Source organism: Pongo abelii, chromosome 8 (assembly GCF_028885655.2).
Source record: "Pongo abelii isolate AG06213 chromosome 8, NHGRI_mPonAbe1-v2.0_pri, whole genome shotgun sequence".
NCBI lineage: Eukaryota > Metazoa > Chordata > Mammalia > Primates > Hominidae > Pongo > Pongo abelii.
In genome coordinates, this window is record NC_071993.2 from 5,156,363 (window position 1) to 5,181,680 (window position 25,318).

The 25,318-nt window shown below is 36.5% G+C and overlaps 1 protein-coding gene and 1 non-coding gene across 2 annotated transcripts; one reads left to right on the forward strand and one right to left on the reverse strand.

Moving 5' to 3' along the window:
- Positions 1-8,659: 8,659 nt before the first annotated feature.
- Positions 8,660-8,795, reverse strand: LOC112135321 (U8 small nucleolar RNA). The gene has a single exon (XR_002916620.1). It is a non-coding gene; the product is annotated as a U8 small nucleolar RNA (small nucleolar RNA).
- An 825-nt stretch (positions 8,796-9,620) lies between these two features.
- On the forward strand, positions 9,621-22,774 carry AKR1C3 (aldo-keto reductase family 1 member C3). Its single transcript, NM_001134068.2, is given in 9 exon segments — positions 9,621-9,772; positions 11,651-11,818; positions 12,675-12,791; positions 14,041-14,118; positions 14,564-14,686; positions 17,362-17,471; positions 17,748-17,913; positions 20,734-20,816; positions 22,546-22,774. Coding segments are annotated over 9 exon segments (972 nt in total). The 5' UTR covers positions 9,621-9,688; the 3' UTR covers positions 22,589-22,774.
- Positions 22,775-25,318: the final 2,544 nt, after the last annotated feature.

Consider the following 25,318-nt stretch of genomic DNA (forward strand, 5'->3'; position numbering starts at 1 on the left):
GCAGAAGAATCGTTTGAACCCAGGAGGTGCAGGTTGCAGTAAGCTGAGATTGTACCACTGCACCACTCCAGCCTGGGTGATAGAGTGAGACTCCGTCTCAAACAAAAAAAAAAAAAAAAAGAGATTTCACAGAGCCTGCCATTGAATGTGTAGTGTTTAGGAAGGATGGAAGGATCTTAAAGAAGCCACTATCTGTGTCTCACTTTCTTCATAGTGTTAGATGAACTTTCTCATTGACACCTGACAGGAAGAGCCTCTGTATTGGACCACCATGTTTGTGCTCACTGTGTAGTAACAAACCAACACACCAAAATAGCGGGAGTTGCCACTGACAAAGAGTTGAATAATCAAATGATGGCCAAAGGAGGAGGTAGGATGCAACCTCAAATTCACTGCCCCAGGGAGTTTTAGAATGGGGTTTTCAAGGGACTTTTGGCAGATAGAGGGCTGAGGAGTGGGGGGTTGCTGATTAGTTAGGGTGTGGGGGATGAAAACATAAAGATATAGTAAGTGCATTCTAGGATCAAATCAGTTCCTTAAAGTGGGTATTTACACAGGATGGCATCAGTGGATCTGTTGGAATGCATGATCTGGAAAATATGGAAAACTTGAAACTTCTTCACATTACAGAAGTTATCTATAGAAGTTAGGGCCTTGTAATTCAGGCTATAAGCTGTAAGCAGCTATAAGAAAGTGGCCTGTGGGCCCAGCTGGTTAATGTTTACCCTTCTACTCAAAAGCTTATGATTTTGCTAAAAACCTACACATTCATTCAGTTTTATTGATTTTATAAGGATGGTGTCACCTTCATTAAACACATTTGTTCTGAGGGACAGTTGGGCTGCAGTGGCCATTGACTTATGTGGCCAAAATGCTTGCATTAACCAAAAACTTTCTTTCACATGAATAAAAATATTCCTCCAAAATAAGCACTTGATTTTGAGAGTCTCTGAAAAACAATCATTGTATATAATAAGTATATTTTGTGGTTAATGACAACATAATTTTACTTAGGGAAGGCTGTTTCTCTCAGTACATTGTTCAACTTTGGCACCAGCCAACATTCTCAGGACTCACATAAAGCCAACCAACTAAGCAAAATCCTGAATATTGTTCACTAATCCTCATTCTGCCTCCTTTCTAGGTGTGAATTCAAAGGCAGAATTACTCCCCATTTTCTTCCCTCTCCTGTGTCTCTCCCCTGAGGCTTCTCTGCAAAGCATCACTGCCCAGCTTAGTGTCTGTCCTGGGCACTGGTAATAATGTGGTACCATTCATCCTCTCCTAGCATTTGATCACTCATCAGGAGCCCTCAGCTCCATGGGGAAGAGGACAGAAGAAACCAGTGAGCTCCTGATTTCTTGCTTCTTTCTGTCAGTATTTTTTCTAATATCTCCAAGTTGCAAGAGAGAATTAGAAGCTACATGGCATTCACCCTAAACCTACTTGCATGACGCATTCTGTTTGTCTTAGAAGGATCATTATACTTTATCATAAGAGGAAAAAATATTCTCCATTCTATCAATTCTCTGGATGATTCTGACTTAAATAGAGGGAGTTTTACTGTCTAGGTTGAGCTTCTGCTCCTTGGTCCACTCCTCTTGAAACTTTACTGAGGTTGTTTATTAAATTTAGGAGTCTTTTTGAGGAACCTTTAGGGTTTTCTAGGTATACAATCCTGTCATCAGCAAACAAAAATAATCTGACTTCTTATTTTTACTACTTAAATGCCTTTTATTTATTTTCTTTACCTGATTGCCATGAACAGTACTTCCAATTTTGTGTTGAATAGGAGTGGTGGAGTGGACATCCTTGTGTTGTCCCAGTTCTTAGGGGAAAGGTTTTCAAGTTTTCTCCATGCAATATGACATTGGCTGTTAATTTGTCCTAGATGTCCCTTATTGTTTTGAGTCAAGTTCCCTTGATGTCTAGTTTATTGAGTGTTTTTATCATAAAGTTTTTATGTTGCATTTTATCAAAACTCGGCATCCGTTGGGATGATCATTTTTTTTTTTTTGCTTTTAATCATGTTTATATGCTGAATGGTGGTGTAATCGTGTTCAGTGATTTGTGTATGTTTAATCATCCTTGCATCCCTGGAATAAAATCCACTTGGTCATGATGAATTATCTTTTTGATGTGCTATTGGATTTAGTTTGCTAGTATTTTGTTAAGAATATTTGTGACCATGTTTTCCAAGGGTATGTTCCTCTAGTTTTATTTTTCTGTTCTGTCCTTGCCTGATTTTGGTATCAGGATGACACTAGTTTCGTAGAATAATTAGGAAGGAATGCCTCCTCAGTTTTTTAAAATAGATTCTATAAAATTGGTACCAGCTGCTCTTTGCATGTTTGGCAGAATCCGGTTGTGAATCCCTCTGGTCCCATGCTATTTTTCACTAGAAAATTTTTAATTACTGATTTGATTTAATTACAGAGTATTTTTCATTACTTATTATGGGTCTGCTCTGAATTTCTATTTCTTCCTGATTCAATGTTGGGAGGTTGTATGTTTCCAGGAATTTATCTATTTTCTCTATATTTTCTAGTTTGTGCACATAGAAATGTTTACAGGAGTCACTGATACTCTTGTATTTCTCTGATATCAGTTTTAATGTCACCTTTATCTTTTTTTTTTTTTTTTTTTTGAGACTCGCTCTGTTGCCCAGGCTGGAGTGCAGTGGGGCAATCTCAGCTCACTGAAACTTCCACCTCCCAGATTCAAGCGATTCTTCTGCCTCAGCCTTCCAAGTAGCTGAGATTACAGGCACACACCACCATGCCTGGCTACTGTTTTTTGTATTTTTAGTAGAGATGGGGTTTCACCTTGTTGGCCAGGCTAGTCTCGAACTCTTGACCTCAAGTGACCCTGCCTCAGCCTCCCATAGTGCTGGGATTACAGACGTAAGCCACTGTGCCCAGCCTCACCTTTATCTTTTCTGTATTTTTTTGAATATTCTCTCTTTTTTTTTCTTTGTTAGCTAGCTGACTATCAATTTTGTTTATCCTTTCAAAGAACCAAATTTTTGTCTCATTGATCCTTTATACCTATTTTTTTCTTGTCTCAATTTCATTTAGTTATGGTGTGACCATTCTTATTTCTTTTCTTCTGCTAGCTTTGGTTTGGTTTGCTCTTATTTTTCTAGTTCCTTAGAAGTGACTTTAGGTGGTGAGTTTGAGGTCTTTCTATCTTTTCAGGGAGGCTTTAACACTATAAATTTATCTCTTAACACTGCTTTCCCATATCCCAGAGATTTTGGCATGTTGTATGTCTATTTTCATTCATTTCAAAAAATCTTTTGAATTCTGAATTTGATTCTTTACCCAAAAGTTGTTCAGGGACACATTGTTTAACTTTTCATGCACTTGTATAGCTTTGAGAGTTCCTCTTGATATTGATTTCTAATTTTATTCAACTGTGGTCTGAAAAAATACTTGATATGATTTTGACTTTTTAAGTTTATTAAGACTTGCTTTATAACCAAGCATGCGGTCAATTTTTGAGAATGGTTCATGTGCAGATGAGAAAAATGTGTATTCTGTAGTTGTTAGGTAGAATGTTCTGTAAATGATTATGATGTCCATTTGGTTCATATTCCAGCTTAAGTCCGGAGAGTTTTTTTTTTTGGCTGATTTTCTGTCTCAATGATCTGCAACATTTATAAGTGGGGTGTTGATGTCATTTACTATTATTGTACTTCTCCCAGTCTGTTTTCTTAGTGTAGTAGTATTTCTTTTATGAATCTGGGTGCTCCAATATTGAATACATTTATATTTAGGATAGTTAAATCTTCTTGCTGTATGGAATCTTTATAATATAATGCTCTTCTCTGTCTTTTTAAAATATCATTGGTATAAAAGTCTGTTTTATCTAATATAAGAATGGCTAGTCCCGCTTGCTGACATTGATATATCATGTAAATGAAAACAAATCTGTAGGTGTCATTAAACCTAATGGTAGATCTCCTGTAGGTAAAAGCTGTTGGGTCTTGTCCTTTATCAAATTTTCTGTTCTATTTCTTTTAAGTGGAGGATTTAGGTAATTTATGCTCAAGGTTAACATAGATATATGAGCTTTTGTTTCTGTCATGGTCTTGTTAGCCAGTTGCTTTAGAGACTCAATTGTGCAATTACTTTATAGTAATTATGACCTGTGTACTTCATATCCTTTTATGATGGTATCATCATATTATTTTTATATTTAAGATTCCTCTGAGCATTTCCTGAAGGGCTAGTCTAGTGGTGTCAAATTCCCTTAAAAGTTGCTTGTCTGTGAAAGATAATTTCTCCTTTTTTTTTCTATAAAAAGGCTAAAAATAGGCCCCCAATATCTTCTGACTTTTAGGTTTTCTGCTGTTAGATCTGTTTAGTATAATAGGATTTTCTTTAGAGGTGATTTGTAGCGTCTCTGTAGCTGCTTTTAAAATTTGTTCATTCTTACTGCCCTTGGGTGGTCTGATGACTATATGCCTTGTTGATGTACATTTGGCATAGTATCTTTCAGGTATTCTCTGAATTTTTTGAATCTCATTTCTAAATGTCTATCAGGATAAAGAAAATATTTCTGCATTATTTCTTCTACTATGTTTTTCAAACTTCTTCTCTTCATCTTCCTTAGAAATGCTTAGTAGTTGTAGATTTGATGGCTTTATATAATCCCATATTTCTCAAAGGCTTTGTTCATTTATAACAATTATTTTGTTTTTTAAATTTCTGACTGGATTAATTTGAAAGACTAGTCTTCAAGATATGAAATGCTTTCTTCTGCTGGTTTAGTCTACTCTCAAAGTTTTAAACTGTATTTTAAACTTCCTTCAGTGAATTTTTTTGTTTTCAAATTTTTGGTTTTTTCCCAAAATAAGTATCTCTTTTTTCTTACCTTGATTGCTTTTGTAGTTTCTTTGTGTTCGTTTTTGACCTTCTCGTGGATCTTATTGAGCTTTCTTATAATCCATACTTTGAATTCTATACCTGACATTTCTCAATTTTATTTTGATTAGAGTCCATTGCTGGAGACTTAGTGTAATTTTTTGACGGTACCACAACATTCAGATTTTTTATGGTGCAAGAATTCTTGTACTGGATTTTTTTCTCATTTGGAGAAGCTGAGAGTTCTTGGTTTGAATTTACATTCATTCCGATGGAATTCTTTTCTCTATTTTTGCTTTATACCTCCGCCCTTGAGGGTGTGATTGTAGAGTATCATAAGTAGTGTATTTTGGCTTTGCTTCAATAGCCCTATGGCACTTCTGTTGGTAGGTTTTTACATTGAGTTGCGCAGTTCAATTCACAGGCCAGTAGAGGGTACTTATGGGTAAGAGCCAACTGTGCCAAAGCAGATGGGTATATACTTGATCTTTGTTTACTGTGTGAGGCTTTCTGTTGTTTCAAGTGATGGGATGGACTGTGGAATGATCAGTGCCCTGAACTTCCTATTCAGTGTGTGGCAGAGATATAGCTGGGTAGAGCTGGAGTAGCTTAATTACCTGCAAATACCCCAGTGATGAGCACAGGCACCAGCCCAAAGAGAGGTTACCAGAGAAACTTCTGTTGTAAAGTATGAAGTTCTCTGTGGGGGGTAGGAAACTGCACTGATCCACAACCTGGGTAGTCAGTAACACAATCTGTTTCCCTAATACATCCCTGTCTTGGGCCTTGTGACTCTCAGTTCAGATGCACACTGCTGTCTATCTCCAGGCCACAGTGTAGCTGAGAGCCATAAAATAAAAAACTACTGTCCCATAGCTCTCTAAGGAAGTGATAATTGGGGCAGAACCTCTTCACCCAGTTCAATATAGACAGCTTTGTGGCTCTCATGTAGTGTGATGTGGTAATGCTGCTTCTTCATGGAGATAGAAGGAGGGGCTCCACCTTTCAGCACTTCTGTGTTGGTATCAGCTATATTGGTGTCATCTGGTTGGGTCAGCCCAGTCTCAGGACCCCAGGGAAGTGATCACATGCCAGCATTGTTATACTGGGTTGGGCAATTTTCCAATTTCAAATTTCACATTTCCCAGGCCCCTACATGGCGATGGAATGGCATGTATGAGGAAAGAAGACTGATGAGTGGCGATGAAATTACAAGAGAAAGTGAGACTGTTCTGTCCTAGAAGTCAGATGAAGAAATTGTTTTAAGAAGAAAAGAGTCAAATGCTATTAATAGGACAGTAAGATGGAGTCTCAACAGTGACCATTGGGATTGACTATTGACCTTTACAAAGTCAAGAATGTTTTGATAGCATGACGGAGGCAAGAGTCAGAGTAGTGTGCATTCAGTAACGTGTAGGATGAGAGTAATTAGATACAGAGTGTAGAACATGTTCAAGTAATGGGCTGTAAAGGGGACCAGACAATTGAGCAACCACCGAAGAAGAAAATGGAGTAAAATGAGGGTTATTTTTGTGATGACAGTAAAAACAGCATGCATGTGTGCTCTTAGGAAGAACTCAGCAGAGAGAAAAAAAACTGGTGATGCAGGAAAGAGAGAATGAGAATTGCTGAAATTACGTCCAAATTAGTTTTCTGTTCCTGCTGTAACGAATTACCACAAATGTTATGGATTGAAACACCACAGATTAATTTTCTCGAAGTTCTGGAGACTAGAATTCCAAAGTCTGGTTCAATGAGCTAATGTCAATGTGGCCACAGGCCTAAACATGTATTTTTCAGAACATATCTCTAATGTTAGGTAATACATGACTGCAATTACTTTGTCATTTTTTTATTTATGTCTTTAGCTTTTTGTCCTTCATATCCTCATATCTTCAATTAACAATGTTTTTGTGTATGATTTTTAATAATATTTGTATTCCTTTCTCAATTGCTCTTTTATTTATTCTGTAGCTATTTTCTTTGTAGTTACTCTTGGGATGATATACAGCACCCTATAGTTATAACAATCTACTTTGAAAGCAATGACAATTTAACTGCAATCCTATACAAAACTTCTTCCACAGCTTCGTTTCCACTTCACATTATTGATTTCATGAATTACAAATTTATACATTGTGTACATGTTAACATAGATTTATGCTTACTTGTACACATTTGTATTTTAAATCTTGAAGAAGTGTAGAATAAAACCAAACTTTCAAAAATATGTATTTTCACATTTTGCCATATGTATACCTTTACTAAAGGGCTTCATACTTCTATATGGTTTCAGGTTACTGTCTAAAATGCTTTTATTTTAAGCTGAATTAGTCCCTTTACCATTTCTTGCAAAGCAGATCTAATGGCGGTGGACTCTTGCAGCTTTTATCTCACATTGTATTAATAACTTTCTAATTAAAAAAAATAATTTTTGCCAAATATAGATTTCTTGGTTGGCAGTTTTATTTTTACCACATTAAATGTATTACCTATTATGTCCTTTAAATTGTCTAATCAAAAATCTGTTGATCATCTTTAACAGAATTTATTGTTAAATTCTGCACATAATACAGAGTTATGTTTCTCCTGCTGCTTTTAAGATAGTCTATTTGCCGTTGGCTTTTAGAGTTTGATTTTAATGTATGTGGGCCTTGGTCTCTTTATCTGAACTCCAATTCTTTAAGTTGCTCACATATTTAGATTCATGTCTGTTGCCAATTTGAGAACTTTTTGATGATTGTTTTCACCACATAATCTCTCTACCCCCATAGGCTCCTGCTTCTCCTTCTCAGAATCCAATGCTGTGTATACTACTTGGCTTGATGGTGTCCTACAAGCCCTTTAGGGTCTGTTCACATCTCTTTACTTTTTTTTTTTTTTTTTGCCTTAGACTCAAGGATGTAAAATATCTTATCCCTAAACATGTAGATTATATCTTCATTCTGCTCAAATTGCTGTTGAAATCCTCTAGTAAGATTTTCAATTCAGTTACATCGTTCAGCTCCAAAATTTGTTGGTTTATTTTGTATAATTTCTACATCATTGTTGATATACTCATTTTTCCATATATGCTTTTCCCAATTTCCTGTAGTTCTATTTCCATATTTTAATTGGAAATTTTAGCATATTTAAGATAGTTGTTTTAAAACCTTTCTCTACTAATTTCAGTGCTCATGATTCTTCAAAAATAATTTCTGTCAACTCGTTTTCTTTATTATAAGGGACTGTGTTTTCCTGCTTCTTTGTATACCTTGTTATTTTATTTGAGCATTTCAAAATATAGACATTTTTCTCACTCTATATAGATTTGTCCTGTGTCATGACGATTGTCAACTAATATGCTTGGTATGTTCTTAGTCTTAGCATAAGCCCAACATAAAACCCTAAGGCCTTGTCAGCTCTTTTCTGAACATATACCTGCCTGGACTGTGTGTGCCCATTAGTAGTTCCCCAAATACCTACTGGCTTTTGAATAGCTTACTATTTCAAAAATTCACACCCCAGCTTCCTCTCAATGGGTTAGATGGACTATTGCACATCTCTTCCCCTAATCTCTTGCCCTTGGCATCATACTACATTTCTACTTAGCACCCCCATAAATAAATAAGTTTATTTTAGTCAATTTCAGATCACTTCTTGATGCGTCCATGAGACAAGTAGGGGCCATTTTATCCACCATGTTGCTGAAATCACTCTGTAAAAGCTTTCAATGATTTTATATTATATTGTATCAATGTATAATAATTAACTTATTTCTCAACTTACTTTTTGGTTATTGTTTGAGGAAAAGTAAATAGAAGCAATCAGGGCATTGCAAGTTCTGACAACTCCAAGATGTTGATAATGTATTGTGCAAACTACATTCATCGTGTTCTAATCTGCCCTCCAAAGGAAGGAACAAGTGAAAACTATCCCACATGAGAATTATTCATCCATTTATATGTAATTAATTTCCAGTTTTTCCTTACAAGTAATGTTTAACAAGATAACAAATTATATAAAATGGTTTTTTGGCTAGTTACTTCTTGATAGTCTCTAATAAACCTGGTTGAAGAACAAATACTATTAAGGCACTACTTGCATATATTAAATGATGTCCAAACTCCAAAAACTGTTAATAATTAACACTCCAATAAAAACTACACCAGAATTTCTTTTTATTTGCACCCTCATCAGGATTACAACTTTATCAGGACTGCACCTTCATCAGAAATGAATCTTTCTCTTACAATGCAAAGAAAGAAAAATCAAAATAAATTTTCTGATTGAAAATGTAAAAAGGCAAATATTTTTACAGTTTTAACTTTAATTTTGTATTGAGGACCAACTATTTGAAAAATTCTCATTAGTCATTCCTTTAAATTATGTGTATGTGAGAGAAAGATGTAAGATGGTTAATTATTTCAAATGATGCAGTATAAAGAAGGGGCATTATCACGGCAGAAACAAAAAAAGATATTTGTAGCTGGAGATTTTTATAGTCTAACATATGGTTGCTATTCTACAAATCTTTTTGAATAATTTAATATGGAGAGAGATTTCGAATAGAAAATAATACTTTAGATATAAATTAATGAGTTTATTATAACCATATATAATAATAATTTACTTAGGAATTCTCTTTGATAAGAAACAAATGAACTGGATGCAATTTTCTCCACAGACCGTATAAGACTGCCTATATACCTCCTCCTACATGCCATTGGTTAACCACCAGTCAGTTTGCAGGGGTGGGGCGAGGGGGTTCCTGCCCATTGTTTTTGTAATCTCTAAGGGGAAGAGGAAGCAAACATTTGCTAGTCAGACAAGTGACAGGGATGGATTCCAAACACCAGTGTGTGAAGCTAAATGATGGCCACTTCATGCCTGTATTGGGATTTGGCACCTATGCACCTCCAGAGGTAAGAATAATTTCTTTTAGTTTTCAGATTTCAAAAGAATAAACCTAGTAGAAGTGAAACCCATATTGGGTTGTAAGGTTCGTGTTCCTACATTACTCTGGATGATTCACTGGTCTAGGTTTCCTAGGCTAGAAGAAAAAAAGTAGTCAATCCTTGTTCTGCATTGAGGTCCATTCCTATGGTCACGCACTCCTTATTTTTAGTTTGTGCACTGTTTCTTTCTTCTGTTCATGTCTAGTTCCCAGCTTGGCAGAATATGTAAAACTCAGCATTGAAGAACACTGTTGATCAGCTCCCTCTGGTGGAGATTAATTGCAATAGGAGTGATTTCTCTGTTTCTACAACTGAAGTGAAGAAATCTTTCCATCTTCCAAGAACATACGATCCAGAGAAATATTTATAGCAAAAATTACCGGATATGGTGTGCACAAAACTGTTGGCAGAGTATCACTGTTCTGATGGGCGGCAGTGAGCGCCACCCAGTATTACTGGACCTGGACTAGAGTTTCCACTGTACTTCTTTCACTTTTAAAAAGAACTTCCTGAAAGAAAAAAATACAACCTCATTTTAAGTAAAACCTAGAACCTAACAAAGGAGAGTCTAAATTCTTAGTCCTTTTTTGTATGCATCATATTTGTATCAAAGTGGTAGGAGTGGTCTTCTGACACAAAAATGAACAAAATGGAGACCTCATTTTCTAGATAGAACTTGTATTCCAAGACTGTCCTCAGACTAAGTGTGTGAATAGGAACTAATTATTGAAATTTGAGTCTCTCACTTTATCGATAAGTTGTGATGATCTACAAGGATACATTTTCTAGACCATTGACAAAAGTGGTTTAATTTTTAATACAAATTGGCATGGGCAGGAAATGAAAATAACGACACCACTGAAGCTCCAGCCTTGGTAAACTTTGAGTGTTGGCATACTAAAGACTGCTCTCAAAAAGGATTTTAAAAAAAAAAAGACTGTTCTCAGGAGATGGCGGGGAGACTGGTGTCTAGTTCCTTGTAATTTCAACGAAATAAGAAAGCTTCTTAAATACATGTAAAAATGAAAAACAGTTTATTTATATTTTTGTCATTAAAAAATACCTTTCAAATCTTTATCCAAATTTGGTCAATAAGTCAGTAATTTTAAATTTCACTGGAATTCTGTCTTTCCTGAAAGAGCCTTATTTTTTATGGCAGAACTCTACCTTAGGAAATTCTTAAAGATTTCAGTGAATTTTTAATGTATAAATCGATATCCTCAGAGTATACGTCTTTACTCCTAGTGTTCAGTTCTGTTGTGTAGCCAGAATGGCTGCGCAGAAAAGACTTAACATAATAGACTACTATTCACAGATGCATTATTTCCCAAGTGAACCCTAGTTGGGTCGATGTAACTAGCACCCAGTCAAAATCTCAAGAACTGAGACACCAAAGAACATCTCTTGTAGACAGCATTTCCCAAATATGATGTTGGAGGAAGTCTGAATGAGCATTCTGTGTAATATCACTGGGAGAGAACTCATATGAGCTTGCACCGTTTCCCTTCTATACTCCATGTGATTTTTACCATGTATAATATCACTATATTAAAAATAATTAGGACTATTTCAGTCCTGTTAACTTTTCCAACAAATCACTGAATCTGAGGGTGTTGTTTGGTACCTCCATAACAGTGATCAACCAGAGATTGCCTGGGACTGAAGGTGTTTCTGGGACGCCCAACCTTTATTACTAACCAGGAAAGACCCAGGCAAACTGAGATGGAATTTTCACCCCACATACAGACAGGAGGAAAAGCTGATTCTTGTAAAAGTCAATGCTTGTGCCTGAACTACCTCTCAGCCACAATGATCACCAGATACTACCTTTGGTTGCTCCTCCAGGTTCCGAGAAGTAAAGCTTTGGAGGTTACAAAATTAGCAATAGAAGCTGGCTTCCGCCATATAGATTCTGCTCATTTATACAATAATGAGGAGCAGGTTGGACTGGCCATCCGAAGCAAGATTGCAGATGGCAGTGTGAAGAGAGAAGACATATTCTACACTTCAAAGGTACTGTGCCTACGATGAGCATGTATGCGCATATACTTAATGTGATTGTGTGAAGATGACAATTCTATGACTGGATCAGTAGTTGTGGGTGAATTTTGCTTCTGGGTTCAAATTTATTCACACATATTCACATATTAAAACTGAAATCAAAATCAAGGAATGATGATCACTTTTCATTTTGGCTGTGTTCCAATTTATGACCTGAAAGTCCCTTTACTTTTTTGAGCTTCAGCTGAGATCAGTGTGATTTGACATGTGCTATGGAATCACAGAGAACAATAATCATGTTATGGTTTTTCTTATCTCCTGGGTGATTTTCTAAGATTTCTTATTGTTCTCTCAATTGCAGTCTTTATCAGTGAGATAGAAAGCAATATAAAAATGTGCTGGGAGTATTAAATAATAGATACTTAAATTGTCCTAAATTGTGTCCAGCATAGTGAGCGTGTTCAAAACTTGTTTTACCCCCCTTTTATGTTGCTTTAGTTTCTAAGCAACATAAATAGCTATTCTTAAGCATTGGGTTGAATGGATAGAAGAATTAGACTGTTAAAATGAGTTGTAAACTCTACCGAAGATAATTCAGGTAACATCATAGTTATTACTTAATACTAATTTTTACATTTTAAGAATTTACTCCTATCATTCAGTAGATATACAAACTATACATCCAACATATAATAAAGTTCATAAGGATAGGTCAGAGCCAAAGCAATCACGAGAAGGAAGAGAATATGTTTGCCAGTGGTCATAAATTTTGAAGCAGTAGGAAAATATCTAAATATTAGATGGCACAAACTAATAAGATTTGCTCAAACATTCATTCAAAATTACCTCCATTCTTTAACCTCTGCAGCTTTGGTCCACTTTTCATCGACCAGAGTTGGTCCGACCAGCCTTGGAAAACTCGCTGAAAAAAGCTCAATTGGACTATGTTGACCTCTATCTTATTCATTCTCCAATGTCTCTAAAGGTATGCAGTTTGTATGAGCATAAAATTGTGCTTCTGCTGTCATTATAAACACTGTTTATATGGATAGTTGAACAGAGCTTTTTCTTAGGAGGATGTAGGGATTATCACACAGAAGAAGAGCTGTAAGCGTAACACCTAATTTCCTTTCTTTTGAGTAAATTTTGAATCCTACTTCTCTAATGCACACCTACAAGAGAAGAGAGTACAGCAACCTCAAAGCCTCTTCCTCAAAAACTTGAAATTACAATAGTCTCTTTCAAGGCACTGTCTTAGTTGTGGCTTTTGAGTCCATCTCTTGGGATGTTCCCAGACACAGAGTTTCGTGCAGTTGTGGTGCCCAATAAAACTGCTGCACATGTGATGCACGATGAGTTTCCACCATCTCTCCCCATTTCAAGCTGAAGCAGATTTGGTGGAAGCCACTATGCATGGTTCTTAAATTAGAAACCCTTAATGTAGACTTGCAAAGCTTTATTATTCTGCTGCCTCTTCTTTCACAATAGAGTTAGAAGCTGTATTTAGCCAGGAATTACTGTGTAGTGTAAAACTTTTGATTTAAAGTTACAGGAAACTACTCAGGCTAGTTAATGCAAAAGAGTTTACTGAGTTATATAAAATGGGAAGTCAAAGACATGGCTACATTTAAGGATATGAAATAGTTTACAAAAATGTATCATTTGTCTATTCTTATCTCTAAACTCCAATACTTTTTTTTATTATTGCTGACCCAAACTTTTTCATTGGTGGCGATTATGGCTTTGGAGCAGTTCAAGGCTCCTGGTCATCACCATAAGACAGCTCCTCTGGGTCTCCCAACTTCTGCTGACCCTGTGTGATTCACAGTCCTGCCCATAGACTACCAACTCTTCAGGTGGTCTGATAATACCACCGGGTACAAGAGTACAATCCATTATTTTTGGATATCAAGGTATTTCCAAATCAAAGAGAGGTACTTCAATAGAGGAAATTATAAGGGCAGAATAAAGTGACATAAGTCAACTATGAAACTTGATTAAGGCCTAGAAAATGGTCCTTTTCCATACATATAATATTTGTAAGAGATTAGAGGAAGCCTGTCTCCTGAATACATTCCTTACACCTTCATATATAAAACACTTAGCACACATCACTTTCTGGAGCATTGTACCACCTGTCTCATGGAGGATTAGTGTCCTTAAAGGTAAGGGATCACAGCTATGGGTGGAGAAATTAATTTGTGACATCATTAAAATGACTGCTTCTATTTCAGCCAGGTGAGGAACTTTCACCAACAGATGAAAATGGAAAAGTGATATTTGACATAGTGGATCTCTGTACCACCTGGGAGGTGAGTGCTTGGCGGAGAGGACACAGAGAAGGATAACAAAAAGAGAAAATCTGTTTCCCAGGTTCAATAGGAAAGAATGGAATATGCACCATTAGATCTAGAAATTCAGAAACTTTACAAGAGTAGTTGGTGAAATGAAGGGAAAAACACGAGAGGAATGTTTAGAGAGTGGGGCACAAGACTTGGGGGCAAGGAGGACAGGAATCTCTTTCCTTGCCTGTGCATTAATCTATCCAGTTTCCTAAGGAAGAGATAGAAATTCTTACTCTTGCTGCCTCTATCTTCTTCCCCTATTTGCTATTTGAATTTTTCTCTTCTTGACAATCACTGCTAGCTGTTTTCATTGTCATATTTTGAAAGCTGTCGCTCTCACAGTTCTGTCTTGCATTTATCATGATTTGCAGCCAACTGCACAAATAATTCCTCACAACCCCTTTCTCCCCAGGCCATGGAGAAGTGTAAGGATGCAGGATTGGCCAAGTCCATTGGGGTGTCAAACTTCAACCGCAGGCAGCTGGAGATGATCCTCAACAAGCCAGGACTCAAGTACAAGCCCGTCTGCAACCAGGTGAGCTCCCTCGGCCTCCTCTCCTTTCGGTTCTTCATGACTGTCTTCCTGTCCTATTGCCAAATATCTGTTTGTTTTGTCCCACTTATCTTTGTGAAGCAGAAGATTCTAGAGAGCAAAGTTTCTGTCAAGAAAGGCATGAAGATTTCTTATTTGTACTCTGCTCAGAAAAGTATTAGGGAAAAATTGGAATGAGTTTAATGTTGAATCGTGTGTAATATTTAGGGGAGGTCCACTTGATCAGGGAGGCCTGGAATCATCAATTAGAACTCAAGGAAAGGTGGACTTACCTCTAAGCTATGAAAGATGACCAGAGAGTGCATGGGTGAAGGTGATTTGGAGGGAGTGGTGTATAGATATGAAGCTATGAAAAGATGAAATGAGCTGTACATAGACAGTTAGAATAAGAGAAGAGAGGTACTAGGGGTTTACCTGGAATTTGGATGTCTGAATGCCTCTTCTTGATATTTCAACAATTCTTGACCAGGGGCATAGATAATACTAAAAATTAGCTGCAGACAATGAAAGTCATCCATGTCAGAAAGAGAAAAATCAGGCCGGGTGCGGTGCCTTATGCCTGTAATCCCAGCACTTTGGGAGGCCAAGGCAGGTGGATCACGTGAGGTTGGGAGTTCAAGATCAGCCTGACCAACATGGAGAAACCCCATCTCTACTAAAAATACAAAAAATTAGCTGGGTGTGGTGGCACACGCCTGTAATCCCAGCTACTTGGGAGGCTGAGGCCGGAGAATCGCTTGAACCCGGGAGGCAGAGATTGCGGTGAGCCGAAGTTGCGCCACTGCACTCCAGCCTGGACAACAGGAGTGAAACTCCTTCTCATAAAAAAAAAAAAAAAAGAAAAATTACCTGTTTATGGAGATAACTGTTCGCAGTGAATGAAATCAACACTGAGGAACTTTAGCAGAACACAGACCTGACCTGTCACTGCCCATGTCTTAGTCTGCTACTTCTCTTTGGGGTCTGTAATCCAATCAGTTGTTTAAACACATCTATTCTATGCATGGTTTTTTCATAGCTTAGGGATAAGTCCTTTTTTTCTCCCCTGAGTTATTGTTAACGATTCCAGGCCTCCTTGATCAAATTGACTTCCCCTAAATGTCACAAAAAAATTCAAAATTAAAGTCACTCTACCTTTTTACTAATTTACACTTTTTTATTCTTACTTTTATACAACTTAGAGCCAATGAGTAAAGATCTACAATTGAAATATGAAGTGTATAAAATTTGTGAATTTGGCATAATGATACAGTTCCATCATATTCAAATAGAAACATTAAGAAAATTAATGAGGTTTTAATATTAGTCCTTCAACTTTATTATGATAATTTTCAAACTTTCAGAAAATTTGATAAAAATAATACATGATTCAACATTACCATTTATATTCAAAATTGTTAACACTTTGCCACACTGCCAAATATTTATGGCAAATATTTATGTGGGTATATCTGCATAAATACATATAATATTTTTAAAACCTCTTCAAAATAAATTGGAAAGATGACAATTCACCTCTACAGACATAAATAAAGTATGTCACAGAAATGAAGATATTCTTCCAGTTACAGTATAATTATTGTATCTAAGAAAACTAACTGCAATGCCCTCATGTCATTTAACATCCAGTCTATATTTGAATTTCCCATTGTTTAATGGAAATGTCTTTTATAGCGCTCCCTTTTAAAACAGAATGGAAACAAGTTGTGAGCTGATCTGTTCTTTATAATCATATGTTTTCCATTCAGCAATTACTACTAATAATAATCCATTGGGTGATAATTCTCAACAGAAGAAGTCATACTCCATGACAAATTTTCACATATGATTGTGTATACATCACTAATACTTTTGTATTTTATGGTTATTATTGTATTTATTATTTTTTGGAGTTTTTAGGTAATCATTTTCAATTTTAAAAACTTATTTAACTATTCTTACGTGACATTTTACTATGAAAAAAAATCCTTCACCAAATCAAAATGAAGAACAAATATTCCTCAAAGACAAAGTAAAAGTTTAATAGTTTCCTCTAAATATTAATTTCCTGAGAAAGAGATTACTATAATAACCACCAATGGTGGAGGCAAGCTATTTTGTTCTTTCTTGCTCTCTGATTATCTCACTCATTACTATGGACTTGGACATTTTTCCTTAAGATTTTTAATTAATTTTATTAATTTTTGTTAGTGCTCATTCTTACCCAATGGGTAGATTTTTTTCTTGATGCTGAAATCTATTCAAACATCACCAGTGACATTTCTTTGAAAGTAGTGCTTTTGTCTTTCGGACTTGCCCTCACAAGTCCTTGACCAAATTCTTACTTTCTGGCACAATCTGAAGCCAAAGGCTCTAAGAATCTTACTGTATCCCAGATATGGAATTTGTTACATCTCCTTCTAGTTATCAAAGGTCTTTGGAAGCCAGGATCTGATTCACAGGTGAGCTCTGCTCAGAAATGGCATTTCCATTTATACTTTGAGAAGATAGAGATATAAAATTTATTTCTATGAAAAAGATTATTACTTTGACAATAATAAATCCTCAGCTCAAATATAATGCTATACTGATTATTATTCAGCTTCTTTACTTTCATCTTTTTTATATTAACATAATTATTTCATAAATTGATGCTTCTCTCTTTTGGTCAACTGCAGGTGGAATGTCATCCGTATTTCAACCGGAGTAAATTGCTAGATTTCTGCAAGTCAAAAGATATTGTTCTGGTTGCCTATAGTGCCCTGGGATCTCAACGAGACAAACGATGGTAATAAAAACAATGAGACCTTTACATAAACCTCCATTTTGCAGAAAATTTTTTAGTCAGAGCATCCTCAGTTTCCTGTAGTTAAGTCTCAAGTGGCTCATGGAGAGGAAAGAGAATTGCATTTCTGATGAGATCTCGGATGATGTTGATGGTGATGCTTGGGGGCCTCGCTTGAGAAGCTCTGGTGCAGAGTGGATGCCTTAGTCTGTTTAGGGAGCCGCCTAAAAAACTGTATCCCCAGCCTCAGGGCTTCAGCATTTCTGCCTTTCCTTCCAGGGTGGACCCGAACTCCCCGGTTCTCTTGGAGGACCCAGTCCTTTGTGCCTTGGCAAAAAAGCACAAGCGAACCCCAGCCCTGATTGCCCTGCGCTACCAGCTTCAGCGTGGGGTTGTGGTCCTGGCCAAGAGCTACAATGAGCAGCGGATCAGAGAGAATGTCCAGGTGAGGAGTGGGGCTATGGGCCTCAGGGTGCCTGCACGGTGTCCTTCACATGTGTGCTTCTTGTAAGGCTCTCAGGACACCCTTGGGCCAGCTCCATTTCCCTGTATTTCCCATATGAACGCTTTGCGTGCATCGTGAGGGTTTCTTCTACTCTACCACGGGAGAGGCAGCACAGGTGGAGAGAATTAGGATGGGACCAAAAATGGAGATTTTTTTATTTCAGCATTCAGTTGACAATCTACTCTGCATCCCTGCACCAGGAACATCATTTTTTCATGTTCTTTGTGTTTTTTGTTTGGTTTTGATTTTTTTGAGACAGAGTCTCACTCTGTCTCCCAGGTGGGATGATTCTCCTGCCTCAGCCTTCTGAGTAGCTGGGATTACAGGCGCCTACCACCAAGTCCGGCTAATTTTTGTAATTTTTAGTAGAGAGGGTGTTTCGTCATGTTGGCCAGGCTAGTTCCAAACTCCTGACCTCAGGCGACCCATCTGCCATGGCCTCCCAAAGTGGTATTACAGGTGTGAGCCACCACTCCTGGCCTCCTCTTCATCTTCAGAAATGTGGAGTAGCATTAGGTGTTCTTTAGTCTACCATTGTGGATTTTTTATTTCCATTTCTTTGTACACTCAGTTAAAATTTCACATATTTATTCACTTGGAGTTTTCTGTTTGTGTACTGCCTATTTAAGTCTTTGACTCTTAGTTGCTTGTCTTTTTTTTTTAAGTATAGGAGACCATAATTATACTATACTATTAAATAGAGTTGTTAGACAAATCACCCTCAACATAGGGGTTTAAGATGAAAACCACTGATTTATTCAGGATTCTCTAGTTAGAAAATTAGCACGGCCTCAGCCTGAATTTAGTCAAGTTCTGTTCTTGGCTGGGCTCTCTCATGTGTTTGCAGGACAACGAGATAGATAGCTCTGCTTCAAGATGTCAATGGGACATTTGTCTGGGTGCCATTTTCTCGTCCATATAGTTCATCCTCCAGCCATCCAGCCCAGACTTCACCTCAGCACATGGCATGACCCAAGACAGTGAGTGGACACATGCAAAGCCTTTTCATGTCTAGGCTCAGGGCTGCCACGCCATTGCTTCTAGCAAATATTACCCACTAATGCTAGTTACAGGACAGGCCAGACTCAAGGGATGGGTAAATAGACACCACCACTTATTGGAAGGAGCTAGAAATTCATATAACCAAGCAAGTGGATACAGGGACATGTGAGTGTTGGAGGGAGTGTTTCTTATTAATCTATCTCATATATATGACTGATTAATATATGATGGATTAATATATGATAGGTTAATATATATGATAGATTGATACATATATTATAGTTTAATAAGATATATATGATAGATTACACATATATACATATATATATTCTGGGTATTAATCGTTTAGAGATTTAGATGTATTATTGAAGTACCACCTCCCAAATTGCATCTGTGCTGTGGTTTTCTCTGTAGTTATGTTTTCATGAACAAAAGTTGCTACTTTTCATGTAGTTAAATTATTCATGCCTCTTTCCTGTGGTTGATGAGTGGCATGTTAAAATAAAAATCCAAATATGCACATGGAATTTCTAAATTGATATCAAAAGGTCCCACCAACAATTATTGAAAAGTGTTCACATTTGCTCACATATCTTGATTTTTTACCTCTACCATAAATGAAACATTCACAAGTAATATTCTTGCTTCTCTTTTGTCTTCAATTGACTTATTTACTTTTCTGTACTGTCTGAATAATGAAAGGTCTTGCTACCAGAATGGTACAACTTTTATTCTAACTCTTTATTTTATTTGATAATATTTTGATTATTCTTGACTGACTATTCTGTTATGTGAAATTTTGAAACATCAACATCCATGGAAAGAGTACATATTTTAGTCTTTGGTTGATATTGTAATGAAACTGCAGTTTACTGTGAAGAGAACTTTTTGACAATATTGAGACTTTCAACCCATGATGAATTTCCAACTATTTAAATGGCCTTTTAATATATATTTCATTAATTTTATAACATTCTCCATTAAACCATATGTATTTTTAAATATTTATCCATAGAATACTGGAAATTATTAGAATCTCTTGATAATGTTTTCCTTTTTGTTTTGTGGATTTTCTAATGTGTAGAAATGTTAAAAGGAAAATGTAATGAACACCTCTTACCTAGACTCATTAATTGTTAACTTGTTAATGTTTTTTATTCTATCACTATTAGAGTGATTTATTCAATTCCATGTGTTAGCAATTAGTGGCATCATCCTGATATTTAAATTCTCTCAAATTTAGAGAGTGAGTTACACTTCAAGCCTGTATCTGTTTCCTTTAAACATGAAATTGTTAGTATTTAGATAATTCCTGCCTTGAATTATGTTGAAAACAGATGTTGTTTGCATTATACCTGTTTATTAAAGAGATATAGAAATTCAACAGTATCTATCGAACTTACTTACTATATAATCTTCTGTTATTTAAAAATTTGCCTCTAGATTCTTGTGGGTCTTCTAGGTACATGACCCTGCCATGTGGGCACAATGTCAGCTCTGTTTCTTCTCCATTTTCTGCTGAAATTTTCTCTTTGTCTGCAGAGTTGTGCAGTTTCAATACATAATATCTAGGAATGGATTTCTGCTTATTTTTCATGTGATATTCATTGACCACCTGAGTGTTTAGAGATGACTTCTATAACTGTTTAAAACTTACCAATATTTTGTCTCTGCACCCTACTGTCTAATATACTTGGGGGTTCACAATTGGCAATTATGCAATCTAAAAATAATAAAAGTTTTTTATTTCTGTGATAGGTTTTTGAATTCCAGTTGACTGCAGAGGACATGAAAGCCATAGATGGCCTAAACAGAAATCTCCACTATTTTAACAGTGATAGGTAAGTTTCCTTTGTAAATGGGTGATCTAATTTATTTTTGGAGAAGGAATGTAGGATGGGTGTTGAGAGTGACCTCCATACCAGAGGGACAGAGGCCAATGTGAGTCAGAGGTGAGACAGGAACTTTCTGGAACTCTCCTGCTGGACTCACTCCAGAGCTCTGTTCTCTGGCAGGGTAAGTGGGCGGGGATCAGCATGGGTCAACCTGTGCCTCTGCTCTCCTGACTCCATGAAACTTTCCAGAGCAGCCAACATCATTGCCAAGTCTGCACCTTCCATATAGGCCTGGTGTTTCTACCACTGGACATGTTGTGGATACTGCCCATGTGACCTCATTAGATGTTTCCAAATCTGTGCTTATATCACATTGTCCCAAATCTGCTTAGCTCCTTATCAAATCAAAAACATTTCCATCAACTTTGTGGTCCAGGTTCCAATTCCCACCTCCTCCATATGGAATTGCTTGCTAGATCCTGTCAATTCAGCATCTTTTATTATTTCAAATGTTTTTCCTCCTTCTCCTTGCATGTTTGTTCATGCCCCAAACTCTGCTTTTGCCTCCAGAAAGCCTTCCTTAGTGGAGTGAATAGGAGCGCTTGTCCTTGATTTCCTGCAATATGGAGATCTCAAGGCAGAGAATTTTTAAAAATTTTAAATCAAAGAGTGTGAGTGTGGAGGCAGAAGCTCCATTGTTGTATATAATTTGTAGCTGAGAAAAGATCTTGACTATTCCTTCATGGTGTAAGGTTCTAGGATTCATAGACGGTCATTCATGTAATGAGGGAAAAGCAGGAAGTTATGGCTGGGCGCAGTGGCTCACTCCTATAATCCCAGCACTTTGGGAGGCCGAGGTGGGCAGATCGACTGAGGTCAGGAGTTTGAGACCAGCCTGGCCAACATGGTGAAACCCTGTCTCTACTAAAAATATAAAAATTAGCCAGGCATGGTGACACTTACCTGTAATCCCAGCTACTTGGAAGGCTGAGGCAGGAGAATCGCTTGAACCCAGGAGGCAGAGGATGCAGCAGTGAGCTGAGATCACACCACTACACTCCAGCCTGAGTGACAGAGTGAAGCTCCATCTCAAAAAAAAAAAAAAAAAGCAGGAAGTTATGTAACTACTGGCAGTGGAGATTTTAACAAGTGATAGGGTGAGATAGTGTGTGAAAAAGCATAAGCACAGTGGCCCTTCATAAGTGCTTAAAAATTGGTAGATATCATTGTTAATATTTTTTTAGTTTCGAGGAAAATAAAGAATAAAAAAGGAAATCATGTAAAAGAAAGGAAGAGTAGCGAGCATCAGTAATTCTTATCATCAATTAAAAATGTAATAAGCTGGTGTTTATCATCTGTTCCTTTATATTTCATGTTATTTCTATATAAGAATTTTTAAGGAGTTGTAGCTCCTTCGATATTAGACCCTATATCATATACAACAATTTACATTTCTGAATCTTACAAAATATATTGCATACAGTAGACAGTAGCAGGTAATAAGTAAAGTAACAAAAGAAAGTATAATCAGAGTATCTCTGCTCTGCTGACAGATGTACAGGAATATGCTTGAATATTTGACTTTGTGTGTTTTACGTGTTAACTTCCAGATAAGGGAATATGATTGAATAATTTAACTTAACATTCACACTAATAACAGCTTCATTGAAATCACTTTACTACTCCCCTAGTAATGGAGTCATTGCATTCATATTATACATTATTCTCTTTTCAGTCTTGCTAGCCACCCTAATTATCCATATTCAGATGAATATTAACATGGAGGGCTTTGCCTGATGTCTGCCAGAAGCCGTGTGTGTGGATGGTGACGCAGAGGACGTCTCTATGCCAGTGACTGGACACATCATCACCTCTACTTAAATCCATCCTGCTTAGCGACTTCAGTCAACTAGAGCTAAGTCCATAGGCCAGAAAGACAATAAATGTTTATCATTTTGAAATAATTGAATGTTTTCTCAAAGATTCTTTACCTACTCTGTTCTGTTAAGTGTGTGTGTGTGTGTTTTCTTCTGGCTCAATAGGGCCAAAAACTGTGATTTGCCTATAAGTTAGGAGTGGGAATAGGGGAAGAATAATCATTTATAGACATACTTCAGCCTCTAGAGAAGGAGCAGGTGACAGGTGTGGACCAGGTAGTGCCTCTCTAGCTCTTTTAGGAAGAACACACACAGCATGAACTCTGGAAGGTGAGCGATATTGACAGGATGACCAGCGACCCCCAGGCTCCTTACAGCAGTGCAAGGGTCAGAGCTCCTGGAGCCTGGGGAGGAGGCATCCCTGTGAGAGGGGTGGTCAGGGTACCCACCAAGGAGAAATAATTGAAAGAAGCTATGGGGGGGGTTAGGAGAAGAGAGTCAAGCACATCTCTGCTTGGAAAATAGTGGCACTTTTTTTGATAATCATAGTTGTAAATAAAACATTCAACAATGCTTTTAAAAACCCCAGAGCTGAGAGTCCAGTCTTGACACCCCCCATGTGTGCCCTGTAACACCAGTGACCTTGGGGGGCTGCGGTGGGGCAGAACATCAAAGAAACAATGAACTATATATGTACATATGTATACACGTGTACATATGTGTACACATGCATACATGTATACACGTGTACATATGTATACATAGGCATACATGTATACATATATTTGTATATAATATACAAATATTAGTTATTTTTGTTTTATACATAAAATAAGGTACACTGTCAAATATGAAACGCAAAATATCCCAAAGTCATTACATATTACTGCCAAATTAATATTAAAATGGTAGGTAATACATCTAATCCAATTTTCAAAAATGTCAAACATCTTTTGAAAACATTATGTGGAAAATAGCATGATGCTTTTAAACTTTGGTAACTTTTAGGACCACGTCTTACAAAGACGTAATTATTTTGCAGTTTTTAGGGGTATAAATTTCATCAGCTAATCATGAGGATGCAAATTTTTATTTCAGATGACTTTTGAAAACTTGGGACAATGTCATGGCCTACTGTTTAAGGCATTTTGAGAAGAACAGTGGTTTTTGACCTGGGCACACTTTCTAACACATTCGTTCTCAACTGTTCTTATGCTGTTGGCCACCTTAACCCCATCAAAGAGGCTTTCTCAAGCCATGTCTCTCAGCTGATAAGCATCCCCTCAAGTTTCATAGTAACCACAATCTTTTCTTAAATTATTTGTTCCTGAAAATTGGAAAAGGCCATACACTTTGGAGTTCCCTATGCCAATTTTTGGGTGATTTTCTGTCTATTGTCATTCCATTGATAATCTTACATATTTTCTGGCTTTACATACCACTTATAGGCCAAGAAACCCCCAAACAGTGTCTCTAGCTCTGCTTTTTCCCCCAGACTCCTGAATGGAACATGAAATTATCTACTCTATGTCCCTACATTAGTGTCTAACATTCACCATTGGCATGCCTCAAATAAAATTGATGTAAACCACTGTCATCCTGTTCCAAATCAACTTTTTTACTCTAATTAATGATTATTTCACATCTAATAAAGTTGATTTACATAGTTATTAAAGAAAGATTGATTTTTTTCAACTTAGTAGTCAAGTGTATAAGGCCAAAGGAAAATTTTTAATTTCTTTGGCATGCATAACATTTCTTTTTTTAAGATGTGAAATAATTATTAAGGTGGTTATTTGTAAATACTAAATTTGCTAGAGGTTTATTCCAATTCTTCAACCTCCATTTCCACTTCTTATTTTTAAAAGAAAGTTTCTCAGAATTTCATAAAATTCAGTGCCTTGCTTCAGGAACCCTTGGAATGTAACAAAATTCTACAGAAACTACCAATCCTGTTTTCTCTACAAGAAATGCTGGAGGGAATACTTCAGTTGAATAAAAGGAGGTAGACAGTAATTCAAAGCCATATAGAGCTATAAACACTTCTAGTCTATGTAAATAAATATATGGCAAAATATGAAAACATGTGTTTTTGAAATTTTGGTTTGTATTCTATTTTTCTTCAGAATTTAAAACAGAAATAAGTATAATTATATGTTAATATGTACACAATATATAATGTCCTAATGAGTGACAAAAATAATATGAAGTGGGAAAAAAACCTGGGAAAATGAGCTTTTATATGAAATGGAAGTTAAACTGATGTTGATTCAATGTAAATTGTTATAACTCTTTGAAGTTGTATGTCATCCAGACAGCAACTACAAAGATAATAACTGTAGAATATACTCAAGAGGAAATGAGAAGGGAATCCAAATGTCATTTAAAAAATTACACAATCTCACAAAATAGTAGTTATGATGGATATGAAGGACAAAAGCTATAGACATGGAGAAAAAAATTAAAAATGGCAAAAGTAACTCTTCCTGTCACTAATGACAGTCATGTGTCATGTAATGCCTGGGCTATCTTCTTGAGAAGGGCTTTGTTAGGTAACTTTGTCATTGTGCAGACAGCATAGTGTATAGATAATTCTCTCAAATCTTGTCATGATCTTATCAGTGATCTTTA